This window comes from Antechinus flavipes, chromosome 6, assembly GCF_016432865.1.
Source record: "Antechinus flavipes isolate AdamAnt ecotype Samford, QLD, Australia chromosome 6, AdamAnt_v2, whole genome shotgun sequence".
NCBI lineage: Eukaryota > Metazoa > Chordata > Mammalia > Dasyuromorphia > Dasyuridae > Antechinus > Antechinus flavipes.
Genome location: NC_067403.1, coordinates 72,859,750 through 72,886,132, shown reverse-complemented (window position 1 = coordinate 72,886,132; position 26,383 = coordinate 72,859,750). Strand labels below are relative to the sequence as shown.

At 37.3% G+C, this 26,383-nt stretch overlaps 1 protein-coding gene across 7 annotated transcripts in view; it reads left to right on the top strand.

The window, feature by feature from the left end:
- Positions 1-26,383, top strand: part of SLC10A7 (solute carrier family 10 member 7) — a 263,521-nt gene that overhangs the window by 4,967 nt on the left and 232,171 nt on the right. For 6 of the 7 annotated variants that reach the window (XM_051965832.1, XM_051965837.1, XM_051965836.1 and 3 more), the window contains exons 2-4: positions 6,157-6,239; positions 8,708-8,844; positions 12,872-12,947. In XM_051965832.1, coding sequence (XP_051821792.1) covers positions 6,157-6,239; positions 8,708-8,844; positions 12,872-12,947 — 296 coding nt within the window. Of the gene's footprint in view, positions 1-6,156; positions 6,240-8,707; positions 8,845-12,871; positions 12,948-26,383 lie in introns of those variants that run through there. The other variant, XM_051965839.1, reaches the window with a different exon arrangement.

The following is a 26,383-nucleotide window of genomic DNA, read 5'->3' as shown; positions in this document are numbered from 1 at the left end:
TCTCTGTGACTTGTAGGCAAATGCTGCAATTTGTATTTCAGTTTTTGTAAGATGACGATCACTCCTTTACTTCTCAAGTCTTAGTAAGAACTGACTTGGAAGTTGGGAAGAGATCTGCTGCTGATAATTATTAGCTACTATTTCTGTTGGGTTGATGTGGAAGATAAAGTAAAATCCTGTGTTGTATGCAAAAAGCTTTGCAAACCTTTTAAGCTTACATAAAGGTCAGCTATTATTCAATGGAATAATAGTGGGATTGGAACATAATAGGGTGAGGGGGTGACATTTTATAGCCTGAACTGAAATGTCTCTAGTAAAAAAAAAAAAAAAAAGTTTTAAACACATTATATTCTTGTTTCAATTTGCCTTGTATAGAAAGTACCGTATTAAGTGACTTCCAGATGCTTGGGTTGTTACTTTGGAAGAAAACTTTGGCAAAGTCTGTGGGGTCATTAATAATGGGAACCCACTAGGTGGGTGTTAATTTCTTTCTAAAGCAATGTTTGAGTTTCCTGAAAGGAACGTGTGTACAAGCTGGGAATTAAAATGAGTTCTATAGTGAATCTTTGGAATATAACATGAAAACAAAGTGACTTTCAAAGTTGTTAAAAAAAACAAAAAAGTTAGGCAGCGAGGTGGTGCAGTGGATAGAGCATCAGCCCTGAAGTCAGGAGGACCTGAGTTCAAATCCTGCCTCAGACACTTCCTAGCTGTGTGACCCTGGACAAATCACTTAACCCCAACTGCCTCAGGGGGAAAAATACAGGATGTGAAAGGTATATTTAAACATTTAGAAGCATAGTTTAATTAGATTAAACTTCCTCCTATCTTAAATAATATTATGTTGGGCATATGTTGACTGTAGCACTGGTTGCATGTCACTGGCAGGTATGAGGCAATGTGAATATGCATTCACACATTTATGTTTGTATACATATGTATGTATATATGATACATTGTGTAAATATCAAAGTGAATGTTGTGTCATATATGTGAATGTAATATATATCTTTCTGACCATGTGCCAAAGCAAACACAAACTGGTAATTTCTTAGTTTTCTCATTACATAATATTCACTTTCTAAATATCTGTTTTGTATTGTTTGAGAGAGTAGGGTTCGACTAAGATAAGTAAATACAGTTTAAGATTAGATATCTTCTCCTGTCACCCTTGATCCTTCAGCTCTCTTCTGAACCCACTTGACTTAAACGTTCCCAACCACTTTAAATTAAACTAAATTTTAAGCCTCCAAATCACCTACCAAAACAACACTTGGGAATTGGGAGGGAAGGAATTATGATATATGCTTGATATCTGCCTCGCATATTGAAAGTGCAATTTTATAGTAAAACAGTTTAGATGTCCCTTCAAATAGAAGCCTGTTGTTCATTCATTCATCTTGGTAGATGGCCATATTTCTAATTTTTGTAGTGAGTCCTTGGTTTCTTCTCTAACAAGGGTTGAGGTTTGCTCCTGGCTATATATAGTATTGTATTTTTACTTTCAGAGGGGATAAGAATGCTTACTATCCAATTTTTTTTGAAAATAAAACAGCTAGCTTGCCATAACTGTGGTGCTTTTGGGTTTACAATGCACTTTACAAATATGTTCTCTTTGTAACAGCCCTGGGAGAAAGGTATTTCTATTATCTCCATTGAACAGATGAAGAAACTGAAGCAGAGATTACCTGAATTGCCCAAGATTATACAACTAGTAAATGCCTAGAAAACTAAAGTAGATATATTAAGTGACTTATGCAGGTCACACTCAGCTGGTAACAATCTGAGGCTGGATTTGAACTCAGACCATTTGGACTTAAGTACATTTAATTGCTCATAAACCACTCTGTGACTTAACTAGGGATTTTAGTAATTTCCATTTTACATAGAAGTAAAATAACAGACTATGCTGTTCTTAGGTCTCAACTTTCATTTTGGTAAAACAAATGAGTTGGGGTTTAAGATTTCTTCTATGAATCTAAATTGAGTGACTTTCAAGACAGAAATCTCCTCACATAATTAGCACTCAGATGCCTTAAGATTTAGTAAAAATGCTCCTCAGTGGATTATGCAGCATTTAAAAAAAGTCACATAAATCAAGGATGAGAACTGTGTGCCATGTTAAATGAAAATATTATGTAGTTACCAATAGAACACTGGGCTGGAATCTGGAAAGCTTGGATCTAACTCTTCTCTCACAATGACTAGCTTTGTGACCACAGGCAAGTCTCCAAGACTGTAAGTTGCAGGTGTTTTCTGGTGCTTTTTTTATAAGGAGTTTTCAACAATAAACTTACAGGTCAGTTCCTCGTTGTGGGTACTTGATATATTAATATGCTGGATGTGATCTACACAGCTCAGAAATAAGGGAGCATTGAACCCTGTACAGATTAGAGTCTCCCAGATATACTCAAGATGATGCCTTTACCAAAGGAGAAAGTTGCTTTATTCTTTTGAAATACAGATTAAGTTTCTGATTTCCAGTTGCAGATTTAGTTAGGTTAAATGATTTCTATAAATTAAGCATGAATTCTAAAAAGGAAGCTACATTTTTTTATATACAAGTCTGTACTGTAAAAAAAAAAAAAAAAAAAAAAAACATGCTTCAAGATTTAAGATTGTGACACAGACATTGCAGCAGAATTTATTATCGAGTTGCAAAGTTTTATTCACTAAACTCTTGCTGGCCCTGACCTCCTTAAAGTGCTAGTTGACTCACACATTTTGAGTGAGTCAGTGGATAGACTTACACTTTGCCCATAAAAAAGCACTATGAATTTAGTGGGCTTAGACCTACATAAGGTATGTGTATGTATGTATGTAGGATTAAAGAATTTTAGGTTAGAGGGCCTTGGTTGGTCAGGTAATTTTAAAAAAATGATTAAAAGCCAGCTATGTGCTAGGCACTGTGCTCATTATTGGGGATACAAAGAGAGGCAAAAGAGGAACCTTGTTTGCAAGGCGCTTATAGTCTAACAAGGGAGATCATAAGTAAACAAATATGTATAAATAAGCTATGTACAGAATAGTAAGGAAATAATTGAGAGCGGGAAGGCATTTACTGTAGAAGGTATGATTTTAGTTGGGACTTAAAGGAAGCCTGGGAAACCAGGAAAAGCAGGAGATGAGGATTGAGAGCATCCCAGTCTTGCAGAGAAATGTCTGGAGTGCAGAGGTGAATGTCTTGTTAGTGGAATAGCAAGATGCCATTCTCATTGGGATTGAAGAGTATGTGTTGGAGAGGAAGCGTCAGAAGAGTGGAAACAGAAGAGGGGCTAGGTTGTGAAAGGCTTTGAGCAGTGGAGGATTTTGTGGAGGCCACTGAATAGGAGGGGGACATGACTGGACCTGCATTTCAGTAGAATCACTTTGGTGGCTGAATGAGGAATGGATTGGAGGGGGAGAGATTTGAAATAAATGAGCCCAGCATCTGTTATTGCAGTAATCTAGATGTGAGATGATGGGACCTGTGCCATTTGTGGTGGTGACAGGTGAGGAGACATCAACAACTTTGGCCCCAGTTGGAATGTAGGGGGTGACGTGGAGTTGTAAGCAGAGGGCTTAGGAGGATGGTGTGGCCTGAGGGAGGGTTTGGGAGGAAAGAGAGCAAGTTTAGTTGAGTTTGAGATGTCTATCTCTTCAAGATGTCTGAAAGGAATTTGGAAATGTGAAGATTGGAGGTCTACAGGGGGTTAGGGCAGGATGGATAGCTTTGAGAACCAGTAGCTTAGAGATGGTAAGGAAACATGGGAACTGATGAGATCACTAAGTGAAGTGAAGGGGGAAGAAGAGAAGAGGGAGATCCAGCAAAGGAGAGGTAGGAGGAGAAAAAGGAGAAACAGGGGTCCTGAAGCCTAGAGAGAAGAGACTATCAAGGAGGAGAGTGACCATCACAGGCTGCAGAGGGGTCAAGGAGAATGAGGACTGGATTTGGTAATTTTTGGAGAGAAGAGTTTAGGGAGAAGTCTTGTAAAGGATTAATGAGAGTGAGAGGAGAGAAATTGAAGGCACCTGTCAGAGATCACTTTCTTAAGGAAGGACAGCAAAGTTAGAGGGCAATAGTTATTGGGGACAGAAAGATCAAGAGAAGGTTTTTTTTAGAGTAGGGGAAACTGGATATGTTTGTAGGCTCAAGGGAAGGAGCCAGCAGACAGGAAGAGATTGAAAATAACTGATAGAATGGAAATGACAGATCATTTTGTTGGAAGAGATGGGATGGGATGGGGTATATCGAGCAATAGAAGTTATTAGCCTTAGTAGGGGGGGAAGGAGGTGACAGAAGGCATCTGAGTGATAGGAGGTGAAGAAGGGAGATGGAACTCAACAGTGCATAGCTTTGATTTTTTTTCCTGTAAAATATAGAGTAAAATTTTCAGCTGGAACAGGTATCAGTGAGAGACATAAGGAGACAAAAAAGATTTGGAAGAGCCATTGTGGAGAGTGGAAAAGTGAATTGAAGAGGGAGCTATATGTGGGATTGCCCAACAGCAGTGAGGGCCCTGTTGAGGTTGGGTAACAGATTTGTAGTGGACTCACGCAGAATGGTTGTGTGATTTTCTCCATCTATCATTAGCACATGTGTAGGAGCAAAGATGGTGAACCGTGGGAGTTATCTAAGGCTGAGGGTTGGTAGGTACAATCATTAAAATGCTAAGAGTAAGGGTAGGGACTCAGCAGAGGAAAGGACAATGTAGATTTGAGTTGGTTCATTGGGATCAAGTTGGGGAGAAGTGGGGAGAGTGGGTAATAAAGGAGAGAGAACCTGGGAGAGTTTTGAGGAGTCAGGAGATTGGAAGTCTTGTTGTAGACAAAGAGTTGGGTTTGGTAAGAGAAGGAAGAGGTAGAGATGGAAAGCTAACAGAATGTGTCAGATAAGAGGATTTCTAATTCTTGAACATAGAAGTGGTTCATTTGTAGGTAATGATAAAATCAAAAGTATGACCATCTTTGTGTGTGTGTGAGATGTGGTGAAATAGGTCATGGAAAGTGAATAAGATTGAAGAACTGAATGGTTAGCGTGTTGGAAGGAGAGTCAACATTGATACTGAAGTCGCCTGTCATCCATGTACTAAGCTTAATGAGGAAGTAAGGGGAGTAGACAAAGGCTTTTAGGGTTCTGATAGGGTTTTAGTAGGGATAAATAGCATGCACCTCAGAGGAGATTAGTGACTGATGGAAGTAGAGGGAGGACCTAGAAGTGGCAGTGGGGAAAGTAAGGAGTATCCTAAGTACATAATCCATACTTCTCTAAAAAGGCACACTAGCACTTCCTTCCTTGTTGGCAAGAAATGTCAACAAACATTTTCTTTGCTTTAATCTACTGAGGACAGAACATTGTCCTAGGGCTGTGTACTGAGATTAGAAAATTTCCAGGTAGTCTTTAATAAATTGTCAAAGAAATTATTCTTTATCAGAAAAAACTTGGGTTCAGAGCTCATCTCGGACATTTCCTAACAGTGTTATCTGGGCATGTCAGTTAACTTTGGTTAACCCTAGTTTCTTTATCTGTAAAGATTATTGGAGGATGTTTGGGACATGATGAATTTGACATGCCTATAGGACATCCAGTTTGAAACATCTAGTACGTAGTTGGTAATGTGGAACTTGAGCTCAGGGAGCAGCCAGGTGTGGATATATAGACTTATGAATCGCGTGTGCAGGAGGTACATTCATGGGAACTGATAGGATCACTCAGAGAGGGAAAGAGAGAGGAGAGAAAAGGAGCCCAGGACAGAGTTTGGACTCTGAAGCACAGCTATTTGCTAGATGAGAAAGGAGCTGTTCCATTCATTATTTTTTTGGTCCTGATTTGTGTTATTAAGTATCTCCATAGTCTTCCTTATACCAAATCTAGTGTTTTGGAAAATATAGATAAGCCTGTTTTGATTGGGAATTGGGAGAATTTCCCAATAAATATGAGTACAGGAAGTGTACTCTAGCTTATTTTATAGATGAGGAAATTGAAGTACACAGAGTAAAGTGATTTGTCCAGGAACACACAGCTAATAAGTGTCTGAGGCCAGCTTTGAACTTGAGAAGATAGGTTTTCCTGATTCCTGGCACTCTACCCACTGTGCCACCTAGATGCCCATTCTGTAGGAGCGTGAACACTTTGTTATATTCATTCTCTCCCTTTCTCTCTCTTTTTTTTTTTAGGACCACTGAAGCCCGAAACAACTATAACCTACATTGCCGTTTCAACGATATTCTTTAACAGTGGACTATCACTAAAAACAGAGGTATTGTCAAGGGGACATGAAAACGAAAGTCAGGAAAACCTGACCTTACTCATCTATTTGACAATTTCAGTGGCCTCGAATAAACCTGTTCGTAGTTGGAAGTATAGAATAATAACAACAATATTAAATAGTTGCCATTTCTGGAGTGTTTGTGAAGGGCTTTACATTCCTTATCTCCTTGGATCTTCACAACAGCAAGTAATCACTACAAGTCTTATGGTTTTCGTATTCTCATACCCAAGCTTGATTCCATTAGTGCCTGCCTATGAAGTATTAGTATCACTGAAAATGATTTGTGATAATCCATTGTTTTGAGTCCAAGCAAAAGGGGCTGAATTACTACTACATTTTCTTGGAGGCCCATTTTGGCCTTTGCATTGGATTTATTTTGACTATAATTAATGTTGCAACAGGAATAAAGATATCTTGGGCCTTGCTTACCCTATGATTAGAACTGCCTTCTAATCATGTTTGAGTTGCTCTGTGCAGTTCCTGGAACTTTTCTAGACTGTTTATATAGACTCAGACTGTTTAAGGGCAACATGCCAGTTTAACCTATGGATCCTCAATATTAGAGGTTACTTAGTCCATTTTATAGGTTTTACCTGGACTTACCACTAGTATACGTATAAACATATATACTTTATAAGTTTATATGTTTATAAAGCATTTCTAAATTCTAGTTCATATTTTAAGATAAATAAGCATATTAAATAAATGAATATAGAGATAATCATAATATCTATGTCTCCCTGGGTTATTATGAAGATCAAATGAAGTGATACTTGTTAAATATGTTGTAAACTCTGACCATGAACTAGAATGATCTTTTCTTCATCTATAAAATGAGTATCGGGAAGCAGACAATGTGAGGTTCCTTCCAGTTCTAAATTTGGGATTCCACTAAGTAATAAATGAGTTGTGACTATATTGGCAGAGGGAGTTTCCTACAGATATGGTTGGTATTTATATATCTTCTTTACTGTTAACCCATTTTAAGACACACTGGGCTATGTGACAGTAAGAAGTATTTTTGCACAAAGAAGTCTGTGAATAGAAAGGTGATGAAATTTTTAAGTCAGAGGGTTTTCTTCTTGAAGGGGATAAAAATCTGAAAAATAGATAAAATTTACTCTTGAAGAAGTAGTTAATTACAATCAGCAGCTCAGTAAGCTCCTACTCTGTATTAGGGTAGCTAGGTGGTAAAGTGGGTAGACCACCAGGACTCATTCTTCCTGGATTTAGATCCGGCCTCAGACACTTACTAGCTGTGCGGCCCTGTACAAGTCACTTAACCCTGCTTGCCTCAGTTCCTCATTTGTCAAATGAGATAGAGAAGGAAATGTCTATATCACTCCAATACCTTTGCCAAGAAAATCCCAAACGGGGTCACAAAAACTCGGACCCTTGAAAAATAACTCGACCGCCACAGCTTTCCCTAGTCTCAGGGAGTTTGTGTGCAGCTGGGGGAGACAACATGTATAAGCAGATACAGACTATATGTGAGATATGTACCAGGTAATTTTGGGGAGGGGGTGATTAGCAAAGCCTTGTACCAAAGGCCATGACTGCTGAGATTTGGAGGAAATACTAGTACACTCAGCTTCATGGGAACAGAAACTTCCCATGCCGAGGAAGGCTGTGACCCAATCCCAGAACCCCGTCTCCGTGCTTGTAGATGTATGAGATTTTATGGGTGGTGAGCAGCTGCAGGTCCATTAGTTTCCACACGGAGGGAGGGATGCTCACAAAGGCCCTTCTGTGAATGTTGCTGATGTCTCCTAGACAGAAGGCTCTCTGGAGAGCTGTTCTTGGTTCCGGAATCTGGGATGATGGCACCTGAGAGATGATAGCTAGACTGATGTGGCTCTGAGCTCTCTCCTCCTGCCCCGGCTGCTCTGGGTTTGCAGAACAGCTCTCCTCAGACCCAAGGTTTTGTCCTAAAATGCATCCCCTGGTGCCTGGTTAATGCTACAGCTGCCACGTTTAGTGGATAGAGCTTTGGGCCTAGAGCCAGGAAGAATAAAGCAGAGAAGCAGAGTGGGGATGATGGTCGGCCTCCGAGGCAGGAAGTCTTGCCTCTGATCCTTCCTATGAAAAATATAGTCTAGTCAGTCCCCTGGATCCAGTGCCTTCTCTGTTGATTGGAGAAAATCATTTCTTGCGGTTGTTTGGAAGCACCAGTGATAGGGCAAGTGCTTTGCTAACTTTTGGGTTCAAATTTGGCCTCAAATACTTACTAGCTGTATGACCCAGAGCAATTCCCTTTTCTCATCTATGAAATGGGTCTAATAAGTAGCCTCTACTTATAGTAGTTTCTCTCCTTAGAATTCTATTAGGAATATTTTTAATATAAAAAGGAGTTATAAATAAATACTGAAATAAAATAACTAGGTTTAATGGTTTTTCTATAGATATGTCTCTTCCAAAGTATTTTAAAATGTGTTTCTCTCTTTTTACCCCTCCAGGAGCTGACAAGTGCTTTGATGCATATAAAATTACATCTTTTTGTTCAGATCTTTACACTTGCATTCTTCCCAACAACAATATGGCTTTTTCTTCAATTGCTCTCAATCACATCTATCAACGAATGGCTTTTAAAAGGGTATGTTGAAAAAAATTCATTTTGGGGGGAGGGTCAGTGGTGAGGAAGCTGAAGAGAATTTATTTTAAACCAATGTTTTCCATGTTTTAAACATATGTAAGAGTTTATTAATGGAACAAGTATTTATTTTCTGTAATGAATTGTTCCTTTCTGTGCTAATAACACATGTTTTAACAAATGATTCTTTTCCCCCTAAAGTTTGAAAATTTAAAGATTTAAAAGATTTAAAGATTGGTGGGTTGATTTAATTGCATTTTGGGGGAAGTTTTTAAAGTAGTTAATACTTTCAGATTATGGTGTAATAAATGGAAAGGAATAAAATGGGCTTAGAATGAGGAGGCTTGTGACCCAGTGCTGTTGTTCTTGCTGCTAATTTGCTCTGACTTTGGAGGAATCAGTCACTGTTGGGGGTCTGTTTGCTCAGCAGTAAACTAAAGATAATCTTTCTCTATTCAAAACTTTTTTTTGTGAGCCTCAAATGAATTGTAAAATTCAATTTGAAACATATATTATGGTATCTAAAATTTTTACCGTTTTGGCTCAACAGATAATAATAACTAAAGCTTATATAGTACTTTAAATTTTATACAGTGCTTTTCTTACAATAACTATTGAGATAGGTAGTGTCAGCATGATTCTGTTTTACAGACAAACTGAGAGCTTAAATGACTTGTAGGTGATCACCCAGCCAGTAAGGCAGGATTTTATTCCAGGTCATGCTGTCTTAATCAGTCGTGCTTTAATTATAAATGTCACAATCTACAAATATTTATTGTGAACCCTATTTATTTGGGATGCTAATAATTCTGATGATTATAAAGAATAATAGTTTACAGTCTAACTGGGGATGCAGTTTATTTGTATATATAAAAATCTAAAAATGCTAAAAGATGTTATATGGGACAGTGTCTCAAGGTAGACCTTCTTTAGTGCTTATCATAAAGTATGATATTCTTTGTCTCTTAATCCTCATCTGAATTTTAAGTATATTATTCCAGTTGCTTATGATATGTAATTTTCTAGTTTTATCCAAGGAATCAAAACTCAGCATTGTGCTTTCAGCATATGTAGTATTTGTTATGTGCTTCAGTTCACATTTTTATCTGGATCATTACCTGTGACCTTCTTTCTCCTTGATCCCCCAAATAGCTAATGAGCAAATGTGTTGATCTTTAGAAATATTTATTTTGATTCTTTTATTTCTTCAAAAATCAAACCATCTTAATATTTCTCTGTTTTCATCTTTTCCTCATAACACATTTATTTCCTAATTATTTTCAACTCAGTATCTTAAAACAACAACAACAAAGTTGATTTTTGTTAAAAGTTCTTTTGGGTGGGCAAAGGTGGAATTGGTTGGGAAGATGAATGGAGGTGAGAAAAGCATTGTATAATTAGCAAATCTGTGTTTTTAGAACTTGAAATAAGTTCGACTACCTTCTTTCTCTGTTTCTCACAGAGCCTTCTGTTCAGTCCAGTTCTGTCAGTCTTGCAAAAATTCAGGAGAAAAACCTATAATACTGTAATGTTAGTAATCTTACGATAATTACAATATCTACAATATTTTTAAAAATAGTGATGGTCTCAACATGGACAAGGCCATAATAATCCTTAACTTAGATATAAAAGTGAGAGCTTTTGACTTCAATAAGCATGTGAAATAAGACATTTAATCCAGGCATTGAAATTAAAAAAATTAAAAAGTAAGCCACCTATCCTTTGTAATTATATAGTATAGAATGTTTTGCTCACAAATTCCTTTTAACAGAATAATATAAAAATAATAGGTTTCTGCCTGAAATGATCATAGTTGATATGATTAGAAATAATGTTATTAGTGGCCTATATTCAATGTTACAATAATTTTCTTCTGTATGATGGTATGTTGTTGGGACTGTGTAACAAATAACATTCTCATAGCCTAAGAGAACTTTTTATTTCTTATAGAAGCTGTTCTAAAAATCTTAGTGCTGTCTTAAGTTTTTAAAAACTGTTTAAAAAGATCTATGGAACACCCTGTATTTTATATTGCTTGAGATGGAGAAGTCAAATCAAGTCAACAAGCATTTAAGTGCTACTATGTGGCTGGTATTATGCTAAGCCTGAAGATTCAAAAAAGAGCAAAATAGTTCCTGCTTTCAAGAAAATAGACAGCTAGCTATGAGTACGATTAATAATAAGAAGATATAGGGAAGATAAGGAAGAGTGAGCTTAGAAGGGTAGCACTAAGATTTGGGAGAACTGTCAGGGCTTCTGGCAGAAGTAGGACTTTAGCAGGGACAGGAAGAAAGCCAGGAAATATAGGAGGTAAAGATGAGGGGGAAGAGAGTTTCAGGCCTGGACACCAGCTAGTGAAAGTGCCCTCTTGGTAGGTGGGATGTCCTGTGAGAGGTTTTAGCACAGAGCTTATTGTCATTGAATAATTGATGGGAGTAGGTGTAATGGTTGGAAGGGTAGGGATGGAATGGTTATAAAGGGTTAATTATTATAGTTTAGTTGTTTTTCAGTTGGGTCCACCTCTTTTAAAAAAATTTTTTGGTCAAAAAAAAAAGAAATTCTAAACAATAAAACAAAACAAAAAAGAACATTTCTTGTGCCTAGCAGAACATCAGGTAGGATCCAAAATATATAACAACAAATTATCAGATCAAGAAAGCATACATACATATATTTTAGTTAGGACCTGAAGGAAGCCAGGGAAACTAGGAGTTAGAGGTGGGAGGGAGAGGATTCCAGGAATGGGAGAATGCAGGTGAGAATACCTGGAGTTGAAGTGTCTTGTTGGAGGACCAGCAAGGAAGGCCAGTGACCCTGCTCTGCAGAGTTTGTGGGGAGGGGATAAGTGTAAGGTGACTGGAAAGGTGTAAGCAGCGTGTCTTGGAGGGCTCTGCAAAGCCAGCTGGAGGATTTTAGATTTGATCTTGGAGGTCGCAGGGAGCTGGTGTGAGTAGGCCTGGTGAGACAGCCTCCTTCAAGGCTGCCTTTGGGTCCTAGTAGATGGACCTGTCCTTCTCCCTGGTCTCCTCATCCTGTACCCCTTGGCTCCCTCAGGATTTCAGTCTTTATCTTTTTGTCCATTGCTGTTTCTTCCCTGTAGAATAGACTGATCCTCATCATGAAAAAACGCTCCCCTTTCCACTGCCCTCCGATGTCATATGATTGTCTGGTCATAGATTTAGGGCTGGGAAGGACCTGGAGGCGGTCCCCCTGACTATATGGGTAGTACAGGTCTAGGCTGGATGGACCTGATTTATTTCCTCTGCCTCCTTTCCTCAGATCCCAGTCACCCCAAGTCCTCCTTCAAAGCTTTCTTAAATTACCTTTTAATCTCAAAATTCTTTCCCTGCCTTTTCCTCCTCCTTGACTTCTCTGGGACATGACACCTGATTGAATACCCTCTCTTTCTCAAAATATTTTTCTTCTTTATGTTTTCATTCTCAATAAAATTTTACTTGAAAGTTTTACCTTATTTGAAACCCTAAAAGGCCTTGGGAAGATACCACCCAGAAAGATGAGTTACATTTAGCTTTGATTTTATTGCAAAATCTTTCTTGACTGATAATTTTTTAACTGTGTGATGCTTTTAATGTCTTTTCAAAAAAAAAAAAGAAATAATTACTTGTAATGCTTAGGATTGCCTCAGATATAAAGACACACACCTTTGTGCTAGTTCAAAGCGATATGGGATTTCTTATTCAGCCTTTTGAGGTCTGCTGCCCAATGTGGAACTTAAGCAGCTAGTGGATTGTGGCTCAGTGGACAGAATGTTGGATTTGGTATCAGGAACAACACCTACGTTCAGATCCTCCCTCTGACACTCACTAGCGGATTGGTCACTTAAATCATCTCTGCCTTGGTTTCCAAAAATGCAAATTGGACACTTCGCAAACCTTAAAACAGTATCTAAAGTCATCAAGGTTTGAGTTTATATTCACAGTTTTATATTTTCATTTGCTCAGCTCTCAATCCAGTCAAGTGGATGAAGTAAAAACCTAATTTATATGTTATTTTATATTTTATTTTTCAGTTTACAAACAGTTGGTTGCATGCCGCCTCCTGTTTCTTCTGCAGTGATCTTAACCAAAGCTGTTGGTGGGAATGAGGTGAGTCCTGGGGCCAACTCATTTTAAAAATAAAATTGCTGCTCCTTTTCAGTACTTATTTTTATTGAATCTCAGGGTTGGAAATGACTTTAGATGCCAACTTATTCACTTGATACAACTAGATCAAGACTCTTTTTAAACATGTACCTGACAGTGGTCATCCAATCTTTGTTTAAACACCTTCCACAAGGGTGATCCTATCACTTCTCAGGCCAGTCCAGGATACTTTGGTAGCATTCTTATTGTTAGCAAGTTTTTCTTTACATCTTGTAGAAATTTTGCCTTTCTAAAGCTTCTACTTATTGTTCCTAATTCTGCTCTTTAGGGTTATATCACAGGGCTGAGGATGGGAGTCCTGGTTGGAGTGGAATTTAGTATGGGAGATTTGTTTTCATTTCTTGTAAAAAATTTATTAACATCTTTTTATAACATGTTTGTGTCTGCACAAAATTCCCTTTCCCTCCCTCTCTATTGAAGTATGAAAGAAGTAGGTGCGTTCATAAAAATAGGCTTTCCTGGACCTCATTAGGTGTCCTTTAGTGACAGAAAAACAAAAGCAGAATTTAAAAAAAATTCTTCAGGATGACTTTAGCCTTTCTAGGGCACCTTAGAATTTAAGTTGGTATTCTTCACACCTTGCCTATTAATTAAATTTGATTTGGTCATAGCACATACATGAATGCAAAAAATGACAGCACAAACAATGAAAGCAAATATAATATCTTAGGTGGTTAAGATAAAGTGAAAAAAAATTATCGTGTTTTAAGCCACTGATACATTATTGATTAGAGGCTGACAACCAGTAGAGTATCTAGTTGGACCAACCTCTTCATGCCATCCTCAAACCATTTGGATTCATGACAGACATGGCCGTGGGGCCCTAGGGACACAAATGACAATGGGAAAATATGTTTTAGTATTATCAAGCTTAAGAAGAGGACAAAGGGAATTATTTCTTTATTAGATGGAGAAGGAGAACCAATAACAGATGGCAAATACTTTTATAAAAAAGTCAATTGTAATTTGATAACCAAGAGCAAGCAACACAAGGGATTGGAGATAGATTAAGAAGAAGCACACTCACGGTTACATACGTGAATCCCTTTTCATTTCTTTTCTTCTCCTTTCCCTTTCTTCTCTTCTCTTCTCTTATTATTATTATTGTTTTACATTTCAAGTTTTGTGTACTAACCTAGCTTATATAGAATGGATAGGAGGAAATGGGGTAAATTAGACAAAATGATTGGGGCAAACTTTAGTGTAATGTTTTAGTTAGGTAATATTTGCAAAGAAATTTTGTGTTTTTAAAAAATTATTAGTACATACAAAAAACATGCCTAGTCTTTTTCTTAAATCAAGTTCTGTTTTGAAATCTTTGGAATTTGGACCACGTTTCCCATGATAGTAGTATTTTACATGGTAGATGGATTTTGAGGCCGGTCTTTTCTATTTTCTTTCATCAATAACATAGCAGAACTATAGTTTTCCCTGTGATCTGAGTGTGGGAAGTTGGAAGTCATTCAATGCAGGAAGAGGGAAAGGGAAAGGGAAAGCGAAATAAACTCCCTTCTTTCATGACACCATACCGAACTTCAGCAAAATTTGAAATGTTCAAAGTTTATCTTTTGCCCTGTTCCATCTTCCAGTGTATTTCTGTTTGAGACTTAGAAGCTCACATGTACATGAAATGGAACTTAAACATATTCAAGGATCATTATCAATTAAAAGCCAAATGACTGATACAGGGAATAGGTGATGTTGGGGGTTACTGGTGGAGTACAGGAAAGATTCATAAAGGAGGTGGGAGTTGATCTGGGACTTGCAGCATAAGTAGAATTTGGTCAGTGAAGAGATGGCAGGATAGATGGACAGTGTGAAGGAAGGCTCTGAATGAGTAGAGCAAGTCTGTGAAACCCTCCGTCTGGCCCAGGTAAAAGATCTGTGTTGGAAAATGCTGGTAGTAATCTTGGAAAAGTCATTTTGCATAAGACTGAATGCCAAGTTTGGGAATTTGGGTTGTATCCTGTTGGTGGGTTATAGGGAAAGATGAGATCCCCAAATAAACTCATTTTTATAAGTCTTTTGGTTTTTATCTCTTGTAATGTGGCCATTTACATTCTAGGAAAGTGTGATCTATTCAGATTATTCTCCTGGGAGATCAATGTACAACTGCTCAAAAGGTTGGATATGAAGAGTAATTATAGATAGTTCACTGATAAATGGGGACACTTACCCAATGATGCCCTATGGGGGAAGAAAGGTCATTTATGAGCCTAGGACTAATTAATTTTCTTAAATAATGGAATAGAGAATGAGCTTTTAAAATATAGAGCTTTTTACCAACTTTCATGGAGGTTACCTAGGATTTTAGAGAAGAGTAGAATTGGAGTAACTCTAATCTAGTAAGAAAAGTATTTCAAAGTAAATTTTTCCTTGTAGAAAAATGAAAAATATTCATCTTTAGGAAAACATTATGTAAATTACCATGACCAAGAATAAATAGAAAGTACTATTCATGACCATTTTTATTTTGTACTTGCTTTTGCTTTTTAAAATAGTTTTATTGATGTCTTCTTTCAATATAATATATATTTCTTAGTATATCCTTCCTCCCTCTCCCAGAGAGCCATTTCTTATAACAGTGAATTGGAAAATAGGAAAGAAAAAAAAAGTTCAACAAAACTAACAAAATGCATCAAACCGAATCTGACAGATGCAATCCTCTCACCTCTGGAGAGAAATGGAGGAAATGTATGCTCATCATGTTTCTTCTCTGTGGCCAGGTTTGGTCCTTATAATTTTACGACATCTAGTTTCAAAGGTTTTGTTGTAATCATTGTAAATATTTTTCCCTAGTTGTTCTTATATTGCTTTTATGCATTACTTTAAAAGATTTTTGATACCTTCTACTTTTTATGTCACAACCATTTCTTGATATTACCCCTGAGACCCCACACTGTGGTCTTTCTTGAAATAAATAAAAGAGTTAAGAAAAACCAATAGATAAAATGGCCATGTCTGATGACAACCTAATTCCCTTGTCTCTCTTCTAAGAGGAGGAAAGTATGTTTCACTTGTTTTTTTAGTACCAAGATTGTTCATTACTGTTACTGTAAAGGGAGTTGCCTTCCTGTGTTATTTTTGTTTACATTATTATATATTCTGCTCATTTTTACTTTGTGTCAGTTCATACATGTCTTCATAGATTTCTCTGAATTTTCAAGGCTAATTTACAGTAATATTTCTTTCTTTTTTTTTTTTTAAACTGTCTCTTTCTATATGTTTTTTACACACACACATATACACTATTCTACCTTAAGTGGGAACCCAATTTTTTGGTGTATATTTGTGACCATTATAAGTGATGCTACAAATTTTTGTTGTTATATGGACTTTACTTTCTTTGATTTTGTTGCAGTAGGTACCAAAACTGGACCAAAAGGATTAAAAGTTTTTTCCATAATTTGTCTATGAAAAGACTTAGAAATCTTTGTAGGCTTTCATAAAGAAGCATAGTAATATAAACTGGTAAGATATTTGTGATAGGGGCCACATCCTAAAAGTAAAAATGTTTTTTGGTAAATAAATTATGAATCTCATACCAATTATGCTGTTGTATTGTTAGAAATTATGCCATCACTTTAATATTTATTATATTGTACAACTTAGACATAATTTTTTGCAGTGACTTTTCACATTTGTCAGTTTACTCTACTTAATTAACAATTTTAATGAAAGTACTGTGAATTGGTGCTGCTTGCTAATTGCCTATTGTATTGGCTTTCCATTTGGGGTCACAACATGAGAAGGCTTTCTCTTTTTCCTGAGAATTGTTCCTGGGAAAAGTGACTTATGTTTTTCAGTTCAATGCCATGTGAGTTTAAGATGTCATTCCAATTAAAGGCTCTTTCTTATTTGATTCCTATAAAAGCTGCATATGTTGCATTGATTTGAAAGAAAGAACCTTTTGCATTCAACAATTCAATTCAGCAATCCTTTATTAAGCATCCAGTGTGTGTAAGAAGAACGTTGTATTTAGCGTCATGAACACTTGGGTTCAAGGCTTGACTTTGCCACTTAAAACCAATGTGACTTTGGGCAGATTTTGTCACTTCTGGTCCTTATTATTACATAGCATTTTAAGGTTTGCAAAGAAGTTTCCACATGTTAACTCATTTGATTATCATATCAATGCTGTGAGATGGGGGGCTGTTTGCATTTTAACAGATGAGGAAACTGAGGCACACAGAGTTTACTTGACTTGTCCAGGGTCACAGATCTAGTTAAATGTTTGAGGCTGGATCAGAAGTCTTCCGTCTCCAAGTCCTTTGCTCTGTCTAGCCACCTCATGATTTCTTAGATTTCCTTCTTGTTCCAGATTGATCATTCTTCAAAGGTAAAAATGAAATAGGTGACTAATTTACATTCTACCTGGAGATGGGAGCAGAGGAAGTTTCACATAAGGGACACACCTGAGGGAAGAAAGATAAGAATTCTGAGGTGTGGAAATGAGGAAGAGGAGTAAAGAGAATGTGATTTGTGAAGAGAAGCAGCTTTAAAGCAACATCATGTGATTGAATGAATACATGTATGAAATGATATTGCATAAATGCAGTGCTCACCCTATATTTAAGATTGGTTCTGTACCCCTGAAGTGTACTTAGATATTAACTTTCAAAGGATTTTTATCAGCATCATGCAAATTGTTCTTTATATCAGTGTAATATATGATAATTGAAAATTTTAAAATGGTTCCTTGTTTTTTCTCATAAATAATAGTTCATTTCTTTATTTGTTTTTTTTTTTTCATTGTCTGTGGGGCTATTTCCCTATTTGCCTTTTTAAACTTTATCAAGTATTTTATTTTATCTGAGATTGATTTTTAACTTTTGCTTTAACTAACTTTAACTAACATAACACTTTATCTTTAACATCACTGCAATCACTTGAATCATAATAGATTTTGTTCCATCTCCTTAGACTTATTCTGAATGTGTATTTATAGTTCAGAGATATTTCTAATCATACCATGTGGCAAATTATTGGTATGTTTTTCTTATCTATTCCTTTTCTTGGGAAATATTTCTTTGAAAGTTTGCTTTGTAACGTCACAGTTTATGTTAGTTTTCTTCTGACACATAACTGTGAAAAGGAGGATTACTTTTGGAGGATATTTAACTGAAGTAAGGAAGGACCACATATACAATAAGGCAGTCAAAAGATCATTGTTATTGGGGAAAAAAAGTTCAACAAATCAATAATAATTTTTAAAGCATCTACTATATCCAATATTTTGCGAGGTGCTGGGGATATACATACAAAGAATAATGTAATTCCTGTTCACAATAGAATTCCATTCTAATAGGAGATACAACAAATGCACATTAAAAATATATACATCATAAATATGAATTATAGAAATGTGCATGTGTACAAAACAGAAGAAAAATAGAAGTTCAGTAGTTGACTACTCATAACAAGTCCCATCACTTCTTGGATCTTTCAATTGCTTTTAATATATGTCAAGACAAATTATGCCTAAGTATAAGCTTGTTGCAAACTTTATGTATCTCACCTTTAAGTATAATGTTATTGATATTAATAAATTCAGAGTTTTAATTTTTGGGAAAATAAAACTAAAAGCTAAGTAAAAGTTTGCTAACGTTCCTTAGTTAACCATCGCCTAAGGTTTAGTTTTCTTTCTTTGACCCATGAAAATAAAAGGAAAAAGTATAGAATCCTGATTATGTAAGTTTAAGTTTTTTTAAAAATCATAATTCATAAACCTTTTTGAAAGTGAATATGCACATTTAACTATGTAAGGTGAGGTTTTTTTCTGGTAAAGAAGTATACCTGAGGGAGGCATTAATTAGGGAATGGTTTAACAGATTGTTATATGAATATGATGGAGTTTCAGAGAAATACAGGAAGACTTGTATGAACTAATGTAGAGGGACATGAGCAGAACCAAGAGAACAGTTTATATAATAACAATATTGTAAAAACCAAACTAATTTCAAAAACTTAAGAATTGTGATGAATACGGTGACAAAACATAATTCCAGTGAAGCATTCTACATATTTTATGACAGTTTATAGACTTAGTTTCACTGAGACACATATTCTTTTTAGATATAACATTGGGGATTTTGTTTTGTTCGACTTACATATATTCATTACAAGATTTTAGTTTTTTCCTCTGTGAGTGTGTGTGTGTGTGTGTGTGTGTGTGTGTGTGTGTGCATGCACACACGCGTGGGAATGAGTGGATGGCAGTGGGAGGATATTTTTGTTTGTTGAAACAAATTAAATTAAAATTTAAAATCTTGCAAATGCAACACTTTCTGTATTATCTTGTTCTTTTAGCATTTGGCTGAAGGGAAGGATGAATTTCTATCTGTGCTTTTATTGGCATGTTTTCATTGGAAAAATTAAAGGATTTGTAAACATTGATAGTCGATCAGAAATTCATGACATGACAAAAAAAGAAATAGTTTGATCCTTGCTTTCCCTGAAGCAGGAAGGTAATGAGTTGAAAATATATATGTTTTCAGTTTCATCTCCGGGGTTAGTTCCCCAATCTTTTCAAAGGAAACCTCAGGTGTCTCCTGGGCAAAGAAAATTATTACATGAGGTGAACTCTTTAAGTCATAGACCAAGGTCGTGGCAGCCAGAATGTATTTCAAAAAGGTTTTCTGTCTGCTTGGAAAGCAAATGAAGTTCTCATTACTAACTTTAAAATTACACTTATGAGAGAGTTTTTGTTAGAGGTGAAAGATCAAGTTCATAGAAGACCAGCTGGAGTCTGAAAGTTCAATGTCTGGCATATCACTGCAGCATGAAAGATTGCCTGGTTATTCCATATCATCTGTGGGGAGTTAATAGTGCGAATCTTAGGCATGAAGATGAGATTCCTTAAAACATTTATAAAGGTAGTTACTGTCAGGAGGATTGCTTACAGAGAGCATGTGACAATTCAGAAGGGTGAAATTCTTTCAGTCTGGTTCCCTGGCTTATATTCAACAAGTTACCCAGCCTTTCTGGTTTTATTTATTTAATTTTATTTTTCTGTAAATTTTTATTTTATTTTGTTTTTTATTTGTCATTCATTATGCATTTTCCTTATTTTTATTTTATTTTTCTGTAAAAAGTTTAAATAATGAGCTAGATTATCTTCAATGCCCTTAGCCTGCCATATATTATGTGTAATATAATTTCTATGGTGCTGTGAAGTTTGCAAAGTTGCTTTATGCACATCATTGTAATCCTGTGAGTACTATTATTTATCATTATTTTATGGTTGGGACAACTGAGGTTTACTGACTTGTTCAGAGTTATATATTTGGTAGTTGTCTAAGGTAAAATTAAAACTCAGATCCTCCTGATTGCAAGTCCAATATTCCCTCCACCATGACAAGCTCTCTCTGGTATCCGTGCCCAATGGCCTACCTGAGGAATCCGGGGCCACAGTGCCACCGGGATCTGGGGCCCAAGTTGTCTTGTCCAACGTCCACATTTCCCAGATGGCCAAGATCAGACCAGAATGGCAGAGCTGAGACCAGACTCTGTTCTGCGCTTTCTAGCACAGGGCTCTTTTTATTGGGCCGGGCCATCTCCTAGTGTGGGCACGGTGCACTGCTCTCAAGCCTTTGCTTTGGAAGAGAAGGTGGCAAGGTCTCCTTCATCACTTGGGTGTCCAGAGCACACCACCTGGAGGCCCCAGAGCTCTTCCCCCAGCGCCCCTCTGAGATGGCCTCACTATGTATTTTGGGTCAGACTCAGATGATTGGAGGAATTGGGAGCTGTGCTTCCTAGTACACCAACGGGATAAGTATGGGCTATTAGGCGGCCAGAGGTTTTGAGGAGGCAAATCAGCTCTTCCAGGTTGCTTAAAGTATGCTTGTATTCTTTGGCTCTCTTGTCTGTCTCTTCCTACTCTCTCTCCACATACACACACACACACACACACACACACACACACACACACATATTGTACAAAATACAAATATATATAAATTTTTTGTGCACAGTTGGCACAGAAGAAATATTTTCATTTATGGAAGTAATGATTTGGAGGATTCTCAGTGTGGAGATTGGCATCTCTCAGGTGGTTAGCAGGTTTGTTGCAAATATCTGGAAAACATGAAATTCAGATCCAGGAGCTACTTGTTTGAAAAACTTCTTGGGCGTCATGGCATTATTACAGGTGCCATTATTTTACTGTGGTTTAATCCTATGACATACCCTCAAAGGGTCGGAAAGCTGGAAGGGAGTATAGAGATTATTATTATTTTTTAGATATCTTATTTTAATTTTACTAACATGAAAAATCACACGCATATACTTTGTAAACTTTAAAGTGGTGTAGAATAATACTTATAGAAGAGATTTTATTCTTTTGATGTGATGAGAAACTGTTTTTAAAAACATACATTGGAAACTGCAGCTATGTATAAAACTTTTGGCGTTTGTTTTTGGTTTTTAGCTACAGCTAAAAAGCAGCGTGAGCTGAGAATGCAGAAAAAATTAATACTTAGAGTTATCCTTTGTAATGGTTATTATTTTACAAATGAGGACAGTAAGAGCTGGAAGGCTTGAGTGATATTTTTTAAGGTGCTATAGTTAAAAAGTAGCACTGACGGAATTTGAACCTATGTTGTTCTGGTCTCCTGCATCATCAGTAGCAGTAAATGGCTCTCTGCTCCTAAACCTTCATGGTAACAGCAGAGAATGGGGCATTTCCCTTCTGTACCCCCTGATTTCCCCTTTACCCATAGTATTCTCCAAATGCTAAAGCCACATATTTAATTTTCCCCACAAATGATGTCCCGGAATGGCGGTGCAGAAGTGGATCCATTGCACCTCGAATGTGTGGCCCCACACTGCACATTCTGTGGCTTGTCCAGATGTTCTGGTTTGACTGGAGGGAAGGGCGTGGTTTTGAGGAGACAGTGAGATGGTGTCTCGTCCTCTCAAACCTTCAGCTTCCAGATCAGATGTTTATGATCTCGGGGGGATCGCTCGGGGTCCCTGATGTGTTGGGTGGTCAGTCTGTGTCTTCGCTGGGTGACGCTTTGTGCGGTTGGGAGCCTCAAATACTTTACTCGGCTCTGAGCTTAAATGTGGCTGAACCATGAAGTTTGGAATGGCTGTGTGCTGTTGGACATTATTGCATTGTGAAACCTGAACATCCCTCTTAGGAAGCAGGATGGGGCGAATGATCAGCATAATAGCCAGTATTCGTGATGGCTAATGTTTATATTGTGTTTTAAGGTTTGTAAAGCATTTTACAAATATTATCTAATTTCAGCCTCACAGCAGTCTTAAGAGGTAGATGCTATTCCCATTTTTCAGATGAAGAAATAAAGTCAGACAGGAGTTAAGTGACTTGTCCATGTCTACACAGCTAGCAAGTATCTGAGGCCAGATTTGAACTCAGAAATTCCCACCTTTAGGTATTCAGGGAAGAGGTAAGAAAATAAACATTTATTTGGTGTCTACTGGGTGACATATTTGAACTTGATTTTTCCTGATCCAGGTGCAGCTCTATCTAAGGAAGGGGTAAAGAAATAAGCATTTATATATTACCTCCTGTGTGTCAGGCTCTCTGCTAAGCACTTTAAAATCTCATTTGATCCTCACAACCACCCTGGGAAGTTGGTGCCATTTTACAGTTGAGGAAACGAGGCAGACAGAGATGACGTGATTGGTGAAGGGATCATGTAGCCGCTAAGTGTCTGAGGCAGGATTTGAACTTGGGCCTCGCCAAAGTGGAGGTCGAGCACTCTATTCATTGTACCACCTAGCTGCTTTACTTTCTATATTTATAGATGAAGAAAATGAGTCCCAGGGCTGTGAAGGGACCTCCTTTATACTGAGATCACAGAGTTCAGAGCTGGCAGAGTCCTCTAGCTCTGAATTCAGTGTGGTATTCACCATATTAACAGACGTGAACTCCCAATCTTTCTCATTTTCTCTGTCAACCATTGAATGGCTTGGATTGTAAATGGAGGACATTGCTGGCATGGGGTGATAGCCCTCCAGTAAAGCTGGGATCATTTTCAGGATGTGTCTTTGCTTGCCTTCTCAGTGGGTGAGGGAGGGATGGGCAGGAGAAGAGAATTTGGAACTCAAAATTTTAAAAAAATGAATGTTAAAAAATTTCATATTTTATATTTAATTTATCTTAGACATTAATATTTAAGTGTTTTTTTTCCCCACTGCAAGTAATTACTATAGTCACTGGGGACCCTAAATACAGATTGGCCAAGTGATTGTCCAAGAATCTGGAAAAGGGGGTGATTCGGTTTAGCTGCAGGGAAGCTAATAGACACTGTTTTTGTCCTGGTCTGTTATTTCTCCTCCTTGTGTAAATTTGGTTCTCTTTAGAAGGTGCAGGTTTTTGTTTGTTTTGGTTTTGTCAGAGTCTGGTGGGGAATCTCATTTATCCATTGTAGCTTTTAGGTTATTTCCTTAAGAATGGGAATGTTGGGACTAAAAGTTCTGTCTGTATCTTTTAATACCAAGAAATTTTCCCCTTCCTTTTTTTTGAGGGGACTATGTTTTCATAATTCTTTGGTTCAGTCTATTTTTTTAAAAAGCAAACAAACCCCATCCCAAACCTGAAATTAAAGCGTATTTGTTCAATTGTGCCTCTTACGTGCATGATGGCGATGTTATTTTATTATATGCTGTGATACCTGTGAAACTGTCTTGTAAGTGTTGTCAGTTACAACATCCAGTTTACAAGTATTTATTATAAGTGCTAACTGTATGCAAAGCTCTGGACTTCTAAAACAAACTTGGATTATTTCCTGCTCATTAAAAACCTACTTACTAGGGGCAAATAAAATTTGCACACAGATAAGAAAATTTAGGGAGGCCGAGAGCACTGACACATGGGGATGGAATGCTGGATTGAAGGAATTCCAAGAAAGCCAGTTTGTCTGGAACACAGAGTGCCCGGAGGGCAGTAAGACAAAATAAGTCTAGAAAGTTAAGTGCAAGCTAGATGGTGAAGGCCTTTGTGCATCAGACTGAGGACTGTGGGTTTTATCTCAGGAGCACTGGAAAGGCAGCAAGCACACTCTAATGCATGGAGCGTTGGACTCGGGGCATGTGACTCTTGGACAGGTGCAGAGAAGTGAGCTGCTCCATCCTAAAACGAAGGTGGGGAGAGTGGAGAGTATGGCCTCTATAGGGCAGAGCTGCTTGTTGCTTGCTGCATTGGTGGAGGGAGGACCTTGTTACCACAGTTCCATTCCATTAAATCTGTCATTGGCACTTACCTGGAGGATGCATTGGCTGATGGAGGGTGGAATGAGGCGGAATGAGAAGGACCAGCGAAGAGGCTGTTGCACTCGTCCAAGAGAGGGATGGCAAGGGTTTGAACTCGTCTAAGTGGAGAAAAAGAGGACCACAGATAAGCAACATTTGGAGGAAGAATTAGACAACTGATTGAATATATAAGGTGCAGGGGAGGGAAGAATCAATGATGACTCAAGATTACAAACCTGGATGGATGATGGTTTTCCTCACTGATATAGGGAGAAGATGGTTTTAGGGAGGACAACTAATTTAACACCTATCACTGTGCCTGGCCATAGAAGTTGCTTAATAAATGGTTGATGGTTGGTAGTAGCATTTACAGCTTGATATTCCAAATTCTCTCTCTGGAATGTGACTCGAGAGGCTTGTAAATCCATCAGCTTTTTATGTTGGAATAGAACAGAACAGGTTAAACCTGGAAAGGACCACAAAGATCACCTGGTCTATTTGTCTCATTTTACAAATGGACTGACAACTGGTAATGTGATGGTGGATCGAATGTTGGAATTGGGCAGACCCAAGTTTATATCTGGCCTATAACATTTACTAACTGTCTGACCATCAGCAAGTTATTCATCCTTTGCCTCAGTTTCTCCATCTGTAAAATTGGGATATTAATAGCATCTACCTCCCCTCTCCCTAGATAGTATTTGTATGGAACTTTGCAAAGCTTAAAACATACTATACAAATTCTAGCTATCATTGTTGAGGCCTGAATAAATGCTGTGACTTGGCCAATATTACAGCAAGCTAGTGTCAGAGTCTAGACTAAAACTACTCTCTTCTGACTCAGTCTAGAATCCTTTCCCTAACCTATACTATGTTTCTAAAAATTGGGACAAGTAAATTAAAAAGTACATTAGCAAATAGCAAAAATAGTTTTGGAAATTAATACATTCTAAGTGCCAGACATGCAGCATCCTTACCTGTGGCCAGTTAAAATGTAACTGCGATATATTTATTTATTAATTATTTTCATTTTCTGTTCCGCATTCTCTTCCTCCCTCTCCACCCATTGAGAAGGCAAGAAATACAATACATTTTATACATGTGAATCATGCAAAACATTTATGTCTACATTAGTCATGTTGTAGGGAAGGAGGGAGGGAATGGGTGTGGAGGTGGTAGAGAGGGAGGGGGGCAGAAGCAAGAAAAATTTTAAAAAAGTGGAAAAATAACATGGTTCATTCTGCATTTAGAATCCATCAGTCTTTTCTCTGGGGGCAGCTAAATCCTTCACAGTTTATCATTATTATACTTTTGCTGTTGCTCTGTATAGGTTCTCCTAGTTTTGTTCTCCCTTTTCATCAGCTCACATAAGTTTTTTGGGGTTTTTCTGATACCATCTCCTTCATCATTTCTTATAGCAGGGCAATATTCCATCACAATCAGTACACAACTTTCCCAATGGACAGGCATCCTTTCAATTTCCAGTTTTTTGACATCACAGAAAGAGGTGCTCTAAACATTTTTTATATAGAGTTTCTTTTTTCCTTTTTCTTTGATCTCTTTGGGATGCAGACCTAGTAAAGGTATTACTGAATCAAAAGATAAACACAGTCTTATAGCTATTGGGAAATAATCTCTGGAATGGTTGAACCAGTTCACCATTCCACCAACCATGCATTATACAGTCCCAGTTTTTCCACATCCCCTTCAGCATTGGTCATTGTCCTTTTCTGTCATATCAGGCAATTTGATAGGTGTGAGGTAGTATCAGAGTTGTTTTAATTTGCATTCTTCTAATTCATAGTGATTTAGAACATTTTTTCATGTATTAAAAACTTTGATTTCTTCTTTTGAAAACTGTTTGTTCAAATTCTCTGACCATTTATCAATTGGAGAATGTCTGATATTCCTCTTTTTTTTTTTTTTTGGCACTGAGGCAGTTGGGGTTAAGTGACTTGCCCAGGGTCACACAGCTAGTTAGTGTTAATTATCTGAGGCCAGATTTGAACTTGAGTCTTCCTGACTTCAGGGTTGGTGCTGTATCCACTGCACCACCTTGCTACCCAGAATGTCTGATATTCTTATAAATTAAACTCAGTTCTCTATATATTTGAGAAATGAGACCTTTATAGAGAAGTTTGTTGTGAATTTTTGATTCA